General features: G+C 30.1%; 1 protein-coding gene across 1 annotated transcript; it reads right to left on the reverse strand.

Annotated features, from left to right (window-relative positions):
* Positions 1 to 459: 459 nt before the first annotated feature.
* LOC145939853 (uncharacterized) lies at positions 460 to 11,073 on the reverse strand. The gene is made up of 4 exons (XM_083044475.1): positions 11,032 to 11,073; positions 10,563 to 10,722; positions 10,358 to 10,474; positions 460 to 605 (listed from the first exon to the last, which is right to left on the reverse strand). The coding sequence occupies exons 1-4, from the start codon at positions 11,071 to 11,073 to the stop codon at positions 460 to 462; spliced, it is 465 nt and encodes a 154-aa protein (XP_082900601.1).
* Positions 11,074 to 17,398: the final 6,325 nt, after the last annotated feature.

The following is a 17,398-nucleotide window of genomic DNA, read 5'->3' on the forward strand; positions in this document are numbered from 1 at the left end:
AAAAAATTAAGAGATTTTCCACCGTATCCAAATATCGTTGTGGAGAAGATTGAATGCACGAATCCATCCCAATAGAAACGTTTCCGAACCTTCTCTAAGGTTTTATTTATTCCGAAATGACCTCCCGAAGGAGAATCATGTACTTCTTCAAGGATCTCTTTCACTCGTTTTCGAGGAACAATTAATTGAAGAAAGCTAGATTTTAAATTTGAGGCTTCCCACTTTTTGTAAAGGATTCCATTCTGAAGAACTAATGCATCCCAATAAGTCCAATAAATTTGAACGGAAATATCATGGGTCATTAAATCAGAACGAGGTGGACGTGTTCCTTCCCTTTTCCTCGAATAATAATAGTAACACTAGGATCTTCCTCTTGGTCTCTACGCCATTCCTCAAGATTTTCTCTTTGAAGTATAATTCGGGCAACTATTTTTCCGTTCTCGGTTGAATTTTTTTCTTCTACTTTGGCACAATATTCGCAACCATAAGTCTCACACAGTCGTCTGGATAATCCATCGGCGTTTTTGTGAGATTCTCCTTTCCGATGTTGTACTTCGAAATCATATTCTTGAAGTCTCTCCAACGAGCTAGTTGCCCCTCTAAATCTTTAAAGGACATCAACCATTTTAAAGAAATATGATCAGTTCTAATTAAAAAATTTCGGAAGATAATGGCGAAAAAAGTTAATAGCGTCAATAATCGCTAATAATTCGCGACGAGTTACACAATAATTCCGTTCAGTTTTACTAAGAACATGACTAAAATATGCAATAACCATTTCTTTCTCATTTTGTATTTGCGATAAAACTGCACCGATTCCGATATTTGAAGCATCGGTGTCTAAAATAAATCGACCTTCCCCCTTTGGAAAAGATAACACTGGGGATGAAGATAACATTAATTTTAAGTTTCTAAAAGCATTATCACATTCATTACTCCAAACAAATTTGATTTGATTCTCTGTCAACGCAAAAAGAGGTTTAGCTATTGAAGAAAAATCTTTAACAAATTTTCTATAATACGAGCAAAACCCCAGGAAACTACGCAATTGCTTTTTAGTATGAGGTACTGGCCAATCTTTTACAGCAGTTATTTTCTCAGGATCAGTGGTAACGCCCTGTTCAGAAACTACGTGTCCCAAATATTTAACATTTCTTTGTAAAAGTAAACATTTTTTTGGATTAATTTTAAGATTTGCTTTTCGTAATCGTAAAAATACTTCTTTAAGATTCTCAAACATTTCGAAAAAATCTTTTCCAAAAATGATAATATCGTCTAAATAAACTAAACATTTTTTTGAAATTATCCCGTGTAAGACTTTTTCCATTAGTCGCTCAAATGTTGCAGGGGCGTTACATAATCCAAAAGGCATTACAGTAAACTACCAAAGTCCTTTACCAATTGAAAAAGCTGTTTTCTCTTTGTCTGAAGGACGGATTTTCAACTGCCAATATCCACTTTTCAAATCAAGCGTAGAAAACCAAGAGTTACCTGATAATTGGAATTTGGAATAATCCAAAATATCGTCGATTCGAGAGAGGGGATAGGAATCTTTTACCGTGATATTGTTGAGTTTTCGATAATCGATACAAAATCTGAGAGTTCCATCTTACTTTTTAACCATCACTGCTGGAGAAACCCAAGGACTTTGTGATTCCTCGATAATTCCTTCGGTTTTCATCTCCTCCATAATTTTATCAACTTCCTCCCTCATCTGTAAAGGAATCCTACGGGGTGCCTGTTTAATGGGGAGAGAGTCTTTGACATTTATAACATGTTCAATAACGTCACAATTTCCAGCAACAATATTGCAAGAGAATAAATCTTGAAATTCGTTTAAGAAAATAATAAAAGTTTCTTTTTGAATTTCTTCCAAATGAATAGAACTTTTTTCATAAAGTTGGTTTAGAATAGACGGGATTTTTTTAGAAAAATTTTCCATTCGTGAACATTGAAAATCTTTTTCAAACGTAGATTCATTAAAAGCTTCATTAAAAACATTGTCTAAATTAATTATCTTAAGAAAATCAATTTCGAGTATACATTGATCATTTATTTCTGCAACAAATAAAGGAATTTCAACAGAATAATTTCCAATTTTGATCTTTACTTTTACCAAAAATTCGATTGAAATTTTCTCTCCCGTCGGATATTTCAAATTAATATTTTTAACTCGAATTTTTTCAAGATTCTCTTCTACCAATTCACTATTTAATAACGAAACGTCGGAGCCCGTATCTATCTTAAATAAACAACTTTTTCCATTTACTCTTCCAAAATACGAAAAATAATTTCTCTGTTCTATTCTCCTAACACTACATTCTACAAAATCAAAAGTCGGGGTGTTATCCGCAAAAGTCAAACTTTCCCCGAAAAGCTCGACTAATTCGAGTTTCCCTTTCCGTCGGGACACTGAAAACGAAGATGTCCGGTCTTTCCGCAAGACCAACATTCCTTCTGTTTAGAGGAAAAAGAGGAAAAATTATTCGCTTTCTCTCCCGAATTTTTCGAGAATTCGTCCTTCTTTTTCTCCGCGTAAGTTCGCGCGTCGTTCCTCTCCGCCTTTTGATAATTTTGCCGTTCAAAATTCTTATTAAACCTCCCGTTATTTCCGAAATTTTCTCTTTTCCGATCGTAATTTTCTCCTTGAATAATTTTAATAGTCTTTGCTCTTTCAATAGCCAAATTTAAGGAGGTTATCCCCTCCAATTGAAGAGTTCTTTTTACAAAACCGTCTAATAAAGCAGAAACAAATTGAGCAAGCAATTTTATCGCGGACCGCGAAAGGACATTCAGGATAGGCGAGTCGCGAAAATCTTTCGAGTTCGGCCCCATATGAAGTGAAATCTTCCCCGAATCTTTGCTTCCTACTTGTGAAGAGAGAATAATAATTTTGTGTCAAATTCCCTTCCCCAAGAAGCAACTCTAATTTTGATCTTAATTCCGCGAAGGTTATTTCTTCAAAATTCTCGACATTTTCTAATACGGTTCGCGCCTTTCCCCTTAAATTCGCGGCGAGAGCAATTGTTTTCGTTTTATCGTCCCAGTTATTTGCAATCGCTATCAAAATAAATTGAGAGAGGAACTCCCGCAGCGGAACTTTTCCGTCGTATACATCGGGCTTTAATTTAAAGCCCGTTTTCGCGCGGAAATCGTAATTCGGATCACCCGCGATAATCACGGCACTCGCGGTACTCGCGCAAGCTCTAGGATCGTTTTGCGTGTCTCCGCAAGCTCTATTACTAGAAGGACTTAGCTGTTCATTCTGACGTGCTGAAATTCTCTGCTCTAATCGGTGCAGGTGATAGAAATCATCTTCTCCGCAATCTTTGTAATAAAATACGTGAAGCGGGTAGTACCGGTAGTAGAAATATTTCAAAATTGAAGAAGGCCGTTGCGAGCAGCGTTATGAAAATTCGAAACGCTGTTGTAAAGGCTGTCGATTTTCGTCGCAATCGTAAAGTTAGTTGGCAAACAAAAATTTCAGAATTAATTAAAGATTTAAATAATATATCTAGCCATGTATTTGGTGAACATAAAGATTGTGCTTCGCTTCAATATTTCTGTAATGGACAACAGAAAGAAGGCGAGAAAAATCTTGTGTCCCAATTACAACGTGCAGGATTATTACAAAAAGTAGAAAATGCTATGAAACGCATAATAGAAAATGCCGATAGCTTACTATATCAATTTACTAGTAATTCTATTGAAAGTTGTAATGCAATTATAAGTAAATTTATTGGTGGCAAGCGCGTTCATTATGCCATGAAAGGCTCTTATCAAACACGCGTTAAAGCATCCGTAGTGCAATTTAATACTTCGCGAACCTTGAGTTCTGTTTGTCGTGCAATGGATAAAAAACCACCCACACAAACTGAAATAATTGAAAATAGAAATATAAAAAAAATGCCAACCAACTTAAACGAACACGTGCGGCGAAAGATTTAGGTCTCTCTGTTCGTATATCTAAATTTTCCGCTAAAATAACGGCTGATAAAGATTATGGACCAAATGTAGAACGGCCAGATATCGAAGGTAATATGTACGAACAGCTGAGACTTCATTATGAAATGTTATTAGATCAACAACGTAATTGTGCTGTATTGGAGTGTGCTACACGGGATCAGCATGAAAACCCGGAGTGGCACAACATACGGCGAAATCTTCTCACTGCTTCAAACTTTGGAAAAGTTTGTAGCAGAAGAGAAACAACTTCGTGCCAAAATCTTGTGAAAGCAATTCTTTATCCTCCTCGATTGACGAGCGCGGCTGTTGAGTGGGGTAAAGAAAAAGAAATGATGGCACGAGAGCAATTGCAGATGGAATTAGGGATAGAAATTAATAATTGTGGTATATTTATAGATGAAACTATCCCATATCTTGCCGCGACGCCTGACGGCATTGTCGGAGACGATACTATCGTTGAGATTAAATGTCCTTATGCGGCGCGGCATGTGTCTCCTATCACTGCAATGCTCAATAAGATTTCAGATATTTATAGAATATTTGATAAACGGATGACACTCGAATGAATCAAAGACACGCGTACTACTTCCAAGTGCAGGGACAACTCCACATAACGCAAAGAAAGTATTGCATTTTTGCTGTGTGGACACCCTTTGGATTGAAGTACACGATTGTGTAGCGTGATGACAGATTTTGGGAAACAAAAATGTCAGCACTGCTTAAACGATTCTACGAGGACTGCTTGGTTCCTGAAATAATAGATAGTAGAGTAGCAAGAAATATGCCTATTCGGGAACCGCAGTATGTCATCGAAGCACAAGCAGCTCGGAAAAATGACATAAAAGTGGAAAGTGTTATCGAAAGCACTACTACCACTGTTGCTATTCCAGAAATAGAGCAAGATGATGATTGCATTATAACTGATTACTCGAATGAAAAACGAGATCTAACTGAGGATAACATAAAAAGACTAAGAAAAATGTTAGATGATGTGATACCTTCTCTTTTATTAGTAGAGAATAATGTTTTGCCCATAGATAGTAAATTAAATGATGAATCGTTAGATTTATTTTTACGCATTGTAAGAGAGACTTCTTACTTTGAAACACAAAGTGTGTTATATTTAGAATACCCGCACATAATTGAAGCTAGTCGTAGCAATAAAAGCTTACAAATTATTGGCGGAAATTGCACAGATCATTGGCGATGCATTTATTTTGATGGCACCAAACTTCACGTGTACGACAGCCTAGCTGGTACTACGTACGATAAATTGGCTGCTAAAGAAAAAGAATATATTCGCCTTCGTTATCCCAAGATTAACAAGTATGATGTAATTTTCGAAGAGGTACAAACACAACCGGATTGTACCTCTTGTGGAATTTATGCTGCGGCTTTCGCTACAACTGTAGCCTTGAAAGGAAATCCTTGTAATGAAAAATATTCCAGTGACGTAAAATGCATGAGACGTCATTTAATTAAAATTCTAGAAAGCAACAAATTATTGCCTTTCCCGAATTAATATTTTTCATTATTCCATCTTTGTAAGCTTTTATTGCTGCCATAATGCAAAAATGAGCAAAGATAAAATAAGATGGTAGAAGTTATCTGCAATTGTCATTGTATAGAACATATAGTAACATGTAATTGTTACTCTATCTCGCATGTGAATTAAAATCTCGGAGAGACGATAAAAGGATATTGGTTGCGTTCTCACGGGAATGGGCGTTGGAGGGGCCCATTCTATAATCACAATATTTAATTTTTTTTTAATTATATTATATTTGTTTTTAATAAATAATTAATTTTTAATTATTATTAATATTATTATTATTTCGAATTTAAATGACAGTCGCCAGTAGATATAAATCAAAGAAAGGTTTTTTTTTATTCGACCAACACTGGCAATTATTTATTCAATTAATCTTCAACACTACGTTTCGACCATGGGTTTTGGTCCTTCTCAAGTGTACTACATAAACACAATATAGACAATAATTAGCGCAATCACTTAATATTTTCATAGCTAAACAAATTTCAACTATTAAAATGTATATTATTACCTAAGTTTCGTTATAATTTCTCATAGAACGCAAATAATTACGTAACGGATTAAAAAGTTTCTTCTGTTAAAACACATCGTCATTACACATAAGAAGTTGAGAGCAGACTAAGCGACCTTTATTATTTTATCATAGTTTTTGTTTAGATTTTCAATGTCCTTTTGTAAATTCAGCGTGTTGTCAAATTTTTTAATAAAAAACATTTCAGCAATCTCTCTTTTTCTTACGTTTTTCTCATTGTATAATACTTGGGGGGCAGACCACTTAAAATCATGTCCACAATCAAGTTTATGTTTGCTAATTACTGAGAGATTGCTGGCATGCATTTTTATGTTGTTAAAATGTTCTTTCACGCGGGTACCCAAGTGTCTTTTCGTTTGACCTATATAGGAAGCATTGCAATTCTCACAATCAATTTTATACACCACTTCTGTTCTATTATTTATAGGAATTGTATCTTTGTTTCGCTTAATTATTAAATCCATTTTTTTCGGTATATTATATATTACATTTAAGCCAATCTTGTTAAGTTCTCGTTGTATGTTGTCGCTTAAACCGATGACATATAGTAATGTGATAACGGTTGATACATCAAAGTGATTATTTATAAAATTATCTTTGTCAGTTTCAAATTTATTAATCTTACGATGTTTCAACATATTAAGTCTTTTTTTAATTTGACGTCTGATGACGTGCGTTGGAAAACAATTTTTGTGGAGAATTTTTTCCACAATTTCGATGTTACTTTGATGGAATCGATCATCCGATAACAAAATAGCATGATCGACAAGATTGGAAATCGTATTCATTTTATACTTCGTCGGATGATTGGAGTGATAGTTAATATATCTACCCGAACATGTAGATTTACGAAACCAATTTGTTATAAGTTTGCCATCGCATCTGATGACTGTGGTGTTCAACAAATTGATTGTGGAATCGTCCTCCAATTCAAACATAAAACGTAAACGAGGGTGATAACTATTGAAAGTCAATAGAATCTCGTCGATTTTGGTCTTCGGGATGATAGCGAAAACGTCATCTACGTATCTATAGTACAGTGGGACCGGGAAACTAAGCATGCTCAAACATAGTGTCTCCAAATCATCCATCACTATATCGGCTAAAATGGGTGATAAGGGGGAGCCCATCGGACTGCCATAAATCTGTTCATAAAACCGTCCCTCAAAACAAAAACTGGTTGAATCTAAAACGGTTTCAACTGCATGTAAGAACTGAGGTAAATTAAACGTTGTGTTATGTGCAATGTCAACCCAACGTTTCTCAATAGCATTTATAACAAGCTGCTTAGGAATATTAGTGAATAACGAAGAAGCATCAAGTGAGATCATCACCTCGCCTTCACCAATAGTTTTACCTGTAATATTTGTGGTAAAAGACCAACCATCCTTAACGTGAGATTCAGGTTTTTTAATGGAGCGATGTAGAATATTGTGAACAAAACTTGCGACATTATACAGCGGGCTGCCAAGCGACGATACAATTAAGCGCAAAGGAAAGGTTTAACAACATAAAAATGCATGCCAGCAATCTCTCAGTAATTAGCAAACATAAACTTGATTGTGGACATGATTTTAAGTGGTCTGCCCCCCAAGTATTATACAATGAGAAAAACGTAAGAAAAAGAGAGATTGCTGAAATGTTTTTTATTAAAAAATTTGACAACACGCTGAATTTACAAAAGGACACTGAAAATCTAAACAAAAACTATGATAAAATAATAAAGGTCGCTTAGTCTGCTCTCAACTTCTTATGTGTAATGACGATGTGTTTTAACAGAAGAAACTTTTTAATCCGTTACGTAATTATTTGCGTTCTATGAGAAATTATAACGAAACTTAGGTAATAATATACATTTTAATAGTTGAAATTTGTTTAGCTATGAAAATATTAAGTGATTGCGCTAATTATTGTCTATATTGTGTTTATGTAGTACACTTGAGAAGGACCAAAACCCATGGTCGAAACGTAGTGTTGAAGATTAATTGAATAAATCATTGCCAGTGTTGGTCGAATAAAAAAAAAACCTTTCTTTGATTATTATTATTTATTATTTTTTATTATTATTAATTATTAATTTAATTTTATATATTATATTTTAGTTTTGAAAATAGTGCATTGCAAATTAGATCGCAATTTGAAGTGAGGTGATTGCGTCGCAAAGTGTTAAAATCAGATAGGTTTTGTTTTGCAATGTACTATTTTCAAAAATAGATCATGATAAGCAGATGAAAATTAAGCAAATAACAAGATATAAGTATATGAGAAACATATATTATAAATAAGCTTGCATGTAAAAGAACAAGAAATATTTTATAGAGTATATACTTCCCATAATATGGTTGAGGTCACTTTGCGACGCGATCATAACTCACTTTAAATTGCGATCCACTCGAATTATTGATTCGTGTTGTTTTTTATTTATTTATTTTTTTTGCGCCTCTGTTGTTGTGTTTCCGACAAGCGCAAAAAATTATTATTTTATTATTACTAATTAATATTCTAATATTATATAACTCACATTATTTTACTTTCAGATTTAAAAATGAATAATTTCTTTTATTATATTGATATTCTATGTACGCAGCATAGAGTTGTTTATTGTTGCAGAGAGATTGGAGTTCATGTCTGAAGGGCGGATCACTTTAATGAAGAGGCGTGGCTAGCATTGAATCAATGCCATTATATTGCAGCAGGTAACGTATGCACAGTGGGGGTTTTAGTGAGTAAGAATCTCACACTACCCCGGAAAACCGGGGTGCTTTTTGAAGATTTCCCCCACTTAAAAAAAAAAAAAAAAAAAGCACCATCCCAGTAAACACAAAGTAACAGTAACATAACATCAATGTTATAATTTCCCACTTATATTCTTTTTTAATTATAATAATCTGTAAAATAATATTTTTTAATATTTTTATATATTATTCAAATATACTATTATATCATATAAAAATAATTGTTGATTATTAGATTCATTGGATTATTAATTATCGATTGAAGCTTGAGCTTTTAACATGGCACGAACATCTTGTACATTGTCTACATAATTTGTATTTATTTAACTTTTATTTATAAAATATAAAATATATATAAGTTTTTTTACACACACATTGTATATAAATTCAAAATAATTCCGTATATAAATTAATCCAGTAATAAATCAACATAGCAGCTCTGTGTGTGTGTGTGTGTGTGTGTGTGTGTGTGTGTGTGTGTGTGTGTGTGTGTGTGTGTGTGTGTAGCTGCAATTATTACTGAATTAATTTATATACGGAATAATTTTGCATTTATATACTATATATATATATATATATATATATATATATATATATATATATAATGTGTGTGTGTAGTTGTAAAATGATTAAAATATTTGTAATATTTAAATTTTTTTATCGCTTTTAAAAAATATATTTTTTACAATAATTTTTGTATATTCCAATATATTATATATTAAAAAAAATTTTTTTTAATTAAAAAAAAATTGATATTGATAGATTTTATAGACTCGAGTTTTCTGGGTGATAGACTGAACATTTTTGCATTCAGCCATCATATATACATTATTCGTAAGTTCTTTCACGCTATAAGTATTTATGGAGCAGATTATACATAAACATCAATAATCGAAAAAAATTAAGAATCAACATATTCGTCAATCTGATTGCTACAAGATAATATTCAACAAGAATTAATATTCGTTTCCGCCTTGTCTCTTTATCGCGCTGACATAAAGTATCGATGAAAAAATATAAGTGAAAAAGCAATAAATTGCCAAGTCTAATAATAAGTACCCGTGTCAGTACATATTGTATACTAATTTACTCACGTTACTATATTATTATTTATTATCAGACAATTTTAAAACATACATATAATTTTTAGATATATATATATATATAGAGAGAGAGAGAGAGAAAGAGAGAGAGAGAGGAATAAATATTATTAAAAAAAACTAATTTAATAATTCTTTTTCAATTTTATTTTTTTAATTTTATATTATTTTATATTTAATATTTAATGTATTATATTATATTATTTCTGTGTAATGTTTTAAAATATATTAAAATATATATAATAATATTTTTTTTTATATTGCCTCTTCGTCCGCTGTTTTCTGATTACTGAAAATAAAAATAAAAATATAATATTAAAAAACGGCTATTTTTGTATAAATTATCTTATACATTATATAAAATAATTCAATAAAAAAATAAACATTAAAAAAATTTTAGAAAATTAATATATCATTGTTCAATACCGTTCAAAAATCTATATTATTAATTATACAATTTTCAAAAACTTACGTTTTTTTTTTGGTTCAAGACTACGCTCGTGTCTTAAAGTGGCTTGTACAAGCCACTTGGAAATATAATTTATCATTTCTTTTTCAGTTATTTTATCATCCGTTAAACGAATGGCTCCTAAAACATTTATTAATATTTATATTTTTAATATCGTATTGAGATAAAATATTAAAGTAAAATACTAAAAATTAGTCTCAAAACTTACGTATAATACACTTTGCGAGAAGCAAATCTTTAAATCCCATATTTTTTAGCTTTCCAGCCCAGCTATATTGAATTGCTATCTCATTTGTAATTGTTCTTTTTAAAATGTTTATAATTAATTCTCGACTGTCACGTCCGCCGATTCTATTCAACGAAATGGCCTATAAAAAAATTATAATTTATTACAATTAAGAATATAATATATATATATATATATATATATATATATATATTATATTCTTAATTGTAATAAATTGCAACAGCTGGGCTGGAAAGCTAAAAAATATGGGATTTAAAGATTTGCTTCTCGCAAAGTGTATTATACGTAAGTTTTGAGACTAATTTTTAGTATTTTACTTTAATATTTTATCTCAATACGGTATTAAAAATATATATATATATATATATATATATACACATATAAATTACACATAAAACATATTTTAAAATTTATATGAAAAAATATTTACCATTTGTTTGAAAAAGTCTTCATTTTCAAGATCTTTTTCCATATTTTAAATTTCTTCATTAGTTTTTAATGGTAAAGCTATGAACTCTTGCAAAACTGACATTTCTTGATGCTTTTGAGTATTATTTTGATTTTCTTCTAATTTGCAGAGATGATCATCTATTGAACTTAATTTCGCTAATATTTGATTTAGTCGTCTCAATATTTCAGGCAGCATATCTGCAAAAAAATATAATATTACATATTTTCGGACAAACATAATAATAATTATCATAATAAAAAAAAATTAAAATAAATAATTTTTTTCGTATTAATTTATTGTATATAATACAACATAAAATATATAATTTTGTAAGATATTTTTTATACTAACTTTTGCCTGGAGTGTCTGAAGTGACTAAGACCTCCTTTATAATATTTTTGTTAGAATTAAATTCCTTACTAGAATTAGAGAATTCCTCACTTAGAATTATTTCGTTGCTTATAGGTTTGACTATAAATGATTTTGGCAATAACGGTGGTACTGGAAAAGCATTCTTTTTCTTTTTCACTTGTTGATTTTCAGAAATAGTGTTATTATTTTGATCACTGTCATCAGAAGTTGAAGAGTAATTTTCGGACATCTTTTTTTCACGTGGTATACGTTTCTGACGTGAAATGTCAACATCGGAAATATCCAAGTCGGAATAATCTTGAGCAAGCTTGACCTTTTCAATTCCTGATTCGTATGTGCCTGAAAATTAATGGAAAATACAACATATAAAATCAATATTAAATAACATATATTAAAATTGTCGTAAAATAATTTACTCACTTGAAGTCCCAAAAATGCGCAGAATTTTGTGAGTAGACCAAGCACAATCAGGACTGGTTTCTTCGATGATTGCTTTCCGAATTTTTTTTCGTTCGTGTAAGGCGGCCAGTGACACATTGTGTTATTATCAAATAACCACGATGATGGCACCAACTGTAGTCCATCATCAAAAAGCGCTATTGTAAACCGCGACATCTTCGCAATTGCCTGTAAATATTTTATTCTAAAAAAGATAAAAAATAGTGAAATTTTAATCCGTTTTGTTCTAATTGATTAAATTCTAATCTCTAATTTGCAATTTTTTCCAACTTCAATGCATCGTCTAATACGAGGCTTAAAATATAAATTTCAACGGATAATTTTACTGCAACAATTTAATATTATACGGGCAACTTAAAAACTAAAAAATTATTAAAAAATTATCTCATAGAGTAAAATAGTATAAATTAATAAAAAAGGAAACTTTAGAATAGTCAATTTTTTTATTATGTATATCTGTGTCGCCCTTGCCTATTGAAACTGTGATCGGGCAGCGGATCATATAGAAGATAGAAAATGAATATACATATATATTAGTGATGCGAATGGAACAGTGGGCAGAAATGGCCGCGGAAATAAAACACCAAAAATCTAAAAAAAAAATTGATTTATTAGAATTAGATTTATTATAATTAGAATTAGAAAAAGGCGAGAAAATTAAATTTCTTACAATTAGTGTTAAACGTTTTAATAAAATACGTTTGAACATAAATTAAGAGTCAAAAGTCATTTCATAAAATAAAAAATATATATCTTTTATGTATGTATAATAGGAAAAACAATGTTTAAATTATCTTTATAAGGCATTTTCCACATTTTACTCTGAATTTGGTCACATGACCATACGCGAACGAGATCCTCTTCAATTACAATTTGAATATTAAATGTATTTGATTCACAAGGTAGCAAGTATAAATTTTTAACATATTTAAATTTTTTACCAATTATTAATTTTGTATTATCTTCAGTTTCTACTAACAAGGGGAGGTCGCGGTTGACTCTTCACCGATTTTGATCTCCTTTGGTATGGTGAATCTACATCGAAAAAAAGTTGCTTCGTGTTCGAGCTTTTCGTCCAATGCGCCTTGTAAAAAAAAATTTTTTTTTCCCGAAGTTTAGAGAAATTGTCAGGTTCGTTACGAGGCCTAAAGAAAGACACACTTTCGATCGGTGCCGCTAGTGCAGCGGCAGAGCACAAGAATAGTAATCTGGGTTCCCAGGTTCAGAACTTTGGGCTGTCATAATTTTTTTTTTTTTTTTATTTTTAATAACGTATTATTTATTATGATAAATAAATATTCGGCATATTTTTATCGTTATGCATATATCTCTTTATATATTTAAAATTAATAAAATGATCGTAATATAAATAAAATATTTTTATAGAGAAATATTTTTAGAAATATTTTTACTTTTTAAAGATTTATACATTTTTTCAAATTTTCTTTAATCTAATAATGTTAGAATACACACTTTTCATAGCTTTACAAAATTTAATTTATTACTCATTATTATTTTTTGCTTCAATATGTAATAAATATGTCATAAATATATAAGTAAGATATTTTCTAACCGACCTTCTAGAACCCTTATTAGTAGACAGGATCAGACGACCCTCTCCTCTCCCTCCAACGTTCCTTACACTTTCACAACCAGCGGTTTCATCCAGCGGTTCACAGCAGGTAGAAAATCCGAATTTTGTAAAGCTATGAAAAGTGTGTATTCTAACATTATTAGATTAAAGAAAATTTGAAAAAATGTATAAATCTTTAAAAAGTAAAAATATTTCTAAAAACATTTCTCTATAAAAATATTTTATTTATATTACGATCATTTTATTAATTTTAAATATATAAAGAGATATATGCATAACTAACGATAAAAATATGCCGAATATTTATTTATCATAATAAATAAGACATATTATTAATAAAAAAAAAAAAAAAAAAAAAAAAAATTATGACAGCCCAAAGTTCTGAACCTGGGATCCCAGATTACTATTCTTGTGCTCTGCCGCTGCACTAGCGGCACCGATTGAAAGTGTGTCTTTCTTAAGACCTCGTAACGAACCTGACAATTACTCTAAACTTTGGGAAAAAAAAAATTTTTTTTACAAGGCGCATTGGACGAAAAGCTCGAACACGGAGTAACTTTTTTTCGATGTAGATTCACCATACCAAAGGAGATCAAAATCGGTGAAGAGTCAACCGCGACCTCCCCTTGTAAGTTTAAAACTAAAACTATGTTTCCATTTTCTAAAAATACACAATTATTTTATTGATTATCGCAATGGATCAAATATGAATTAGTCTGCAGTATTTTAAATTTAATTGAGAAGCAACATTATATCTATTAATCAGAGGTCCGGTTTTGTGAGCTTTCTTCAATCGCATATGATCATTAAAGTTAATACCATTTAAGGTCTTCAAACCGAACTTTTCTATTTCGGCGTACCGTTTTATTAGTTGTTGGAGAGGTTTATCTGGTTTACGAATCAATGTTTTAATATATGACATATGATTTTCAAATGGAAACGCACTGAACTCATCTACGGGTCCATACTTTCTAACATCTGCACAAATATGTAATAAATTATGAATATTATGAGAAATATATTGTTCACCATAAATTTGAGTGAATGTATTGATAAAATACTCTAATAAACTTTGCGCATAGTCTATATTACTCATATGTTTTGAAAGAACTGAGCTTGCAAGAATTGTCATCGCAACGTGTAAACTTAAAAAATTTAAATAAATATGTTTTCTCAAAATATCTTTTAATACGACTGGACCAGTATATAAGAGAAACTGCCGAAATTCAATTGCTTTCCACAATCTAAAATATGTTAAAGATCTTGGTCTTCGATGATACTCAGAAGGTACTGTATTTCGCAAATTTATTAACGCTTCTGATATCATTTGTCTCATATGATTTGAAAGTCTTACTGAACTTGGTCCAATATGCTAAAGTAAAATTAATTTCTTAACAACTCCTAAACATACTAGATGCATATAATCCAATGGTACTTCTGTTACAGGTTTAAAATTAGGAATGTCGTTTAATATTGTTTCTCCTATCTAATAATTGTTATATTTATAATTTATAAAATCTTCATCAGTTCTTAAAACAAAATCGGTATTTACTGAGGGAAAACATATTCGTCCATTAATGGACTTCCCTTGAATAGTACATTTCGTACAACTGTTGTAACCGTTATGATTTTTAATATTTAAAATAAAAGATTTAGCTAGAGCATCACATATTAAACCATGCACCTTAATTTCAATTTTTTGTCCGTCATAAATTAATGGATTATTTATCAAAAAATTGCTTCATCAACAAACTTTTGCAGGAAAACATTATTATTTGCAGGTTTAGCTTCGCCATAGTATGCCCCAATAATAAATACCAATTTTGTAACAGTATCAAGACACAATATTAACCATAAAGAAGCGTTACCAGACTTCGTAATTGGTAGTCCATCAATATTTATAAAAATCCTAAGAACATTGGTTAGACTAACTTGTATATGTTTCCGCAACATTTTCTTAACAGCTCTCTTAAAACCAAAATGATAGTACTGCATTTCTGTAGGAATGCATTCGACATTTCTAGGAGTATTTAACAAAGTTCGTGAATCTTTGGGAAATGGTAAATCTGTATGTTTCCGTAAAATAATCAGTAAATTAGCTAGAGCCTTGTGCGATATATGGTTATTTATATACCAATGACATAAATTTTTTTTAAACTCATCATAATTTTCTAAATTTGGATCGTCAATTACATCTGCAAATTCACTTTCTAATTAAAACTCTTTTTTCTCATTTTTCTCTTTTTTCTAACTGTAAATCTATAACTTCACAAGGTATTTCAACATCATTGAATTCAGTTCTATATTATTCAGAGTCTATATTATTAATATCAGATCCAACAATATTATTGTTTAAATTATTGTCATCGTCGCTATCATCTGAATCAGTACTTGGTTTCGGAATCATATCGGTACTATCATTTTGATTTTGAGATATTAATTCTGGACTGTTCTCATCAGCAGAAGATATATCAAAAGAACAACCCGGTGTTGGCTCAGATACAGTATCTACATCTATTGCTGTATTTTTTGCAATTAGTCTTCGAATATGTCGTTGAGAATAACAAGAAAATCTTTTCCGTTTTTTATCCATTGGGAAAATGTAAAAATAATTCTTCAAATCTTATACCGTCAATAAATAAACTAATAGACCTATAATATATAATGTAACATATATATACTTAATTTTCTTTAAATTTAAAACACTAAAACAATGAAAATTTAAGAGTACTAAATAATAATAAATTGAAAAAAATGAAGTAAAAATGAATAATTTTAATTTTAATATTTTTAGTTTAATTAATTTTAAAATAAGTTCAATTATTTTGTAGAAATTCAAAAATTGGTATATAAAGAATTATTAATGGTATATAAAAAGAAGATTTTAATACTTATTTTATCTCATAATCAATATAATATATAGTTCTAAATAAAAAAATAACTCTTAATGTGTATTTTACAATTAAAGTTATTATTTTTTAATTTTGGATGAGTTAAACAAAATTTCCTTATATGCAAAAAAAATAGTTGAACTAATTAAGATAAAATTTTAATAGCGCACACATTATCAAATATCTTTTATATTTCTTTAACATATATAATATAATGTTTATTTTATTATAAATTATATATACATATATATATATATATATCGGGTGTTAAAAAAGTGGCGGATACGCTGTATAGGGGTGAATTCCTGATGTTATTTGGAGACGATTTTTCCTCAACGAAAATGTCGAGAGAAGTCATCATTTTTTGCAAGCTCCCAATTTTTGCCATCATATATCTTGGTAACTAAGCCTTAAATTAAAATTCTATTAAATTAAAGTCGACTTGAAATTAATTGAAGAATGTAGTTTTGTTAATATTTTAATTCCACAATACTTAGTTTACGAAAAGCCCTTTATTTTCAATTACTTATAACTCGAAAACTATTGGTGCCTCGACATTTTCACTGAGGAAAAATCGTTTCCAAATAACCTCAGGAATTCATCCCTATACAGCGTATCCGCCACTTTTTTAACACCCTGTATATATATACACACATACCTCTGTTGATGAATATTTTCTGTTAAATTTCTTTGGCAAACACCAAAATCGGCCAATCACCAAAAGCACCAAATATTTGCCACTAGTGTCAATAATAGATCTAAAATTGAAATAATATAGATATATCTATTAATAATAAATAATTGAATGCTACACATATTCTATATATTATTAGTATTAAAAGATAAAGAATTTAATTCATTCTAATAAAGATTATAGGGTCAAACAAAAAAATTCTCTTCGCTGTATTATCACATAACTCTTTTTAAAATTCTTGAATCAAATATCAAGCCTTTAATTATATATATTTATAACAGCCACATTTTCAAAAAATTAAACGACTGTTCTTGTCGATCCAAACACTATATATAC

The sequence above is a fragment of the Prenolepis imparis genome, unplaced genomic scaffold (assembly GCF_030444845.1).
Source record: "Prenolepis imparis isolate NDT839.2.m4 unplaced genomic scaffold, iyPreImpa1.0 SCAF_8, whole genome shotgun sequence".
NCBI lineage: Eukaryota > Metazoa > Arthropoda > Insecta > Hymenoptera > Formicidae > Prenolepis > Prenolepis imparis.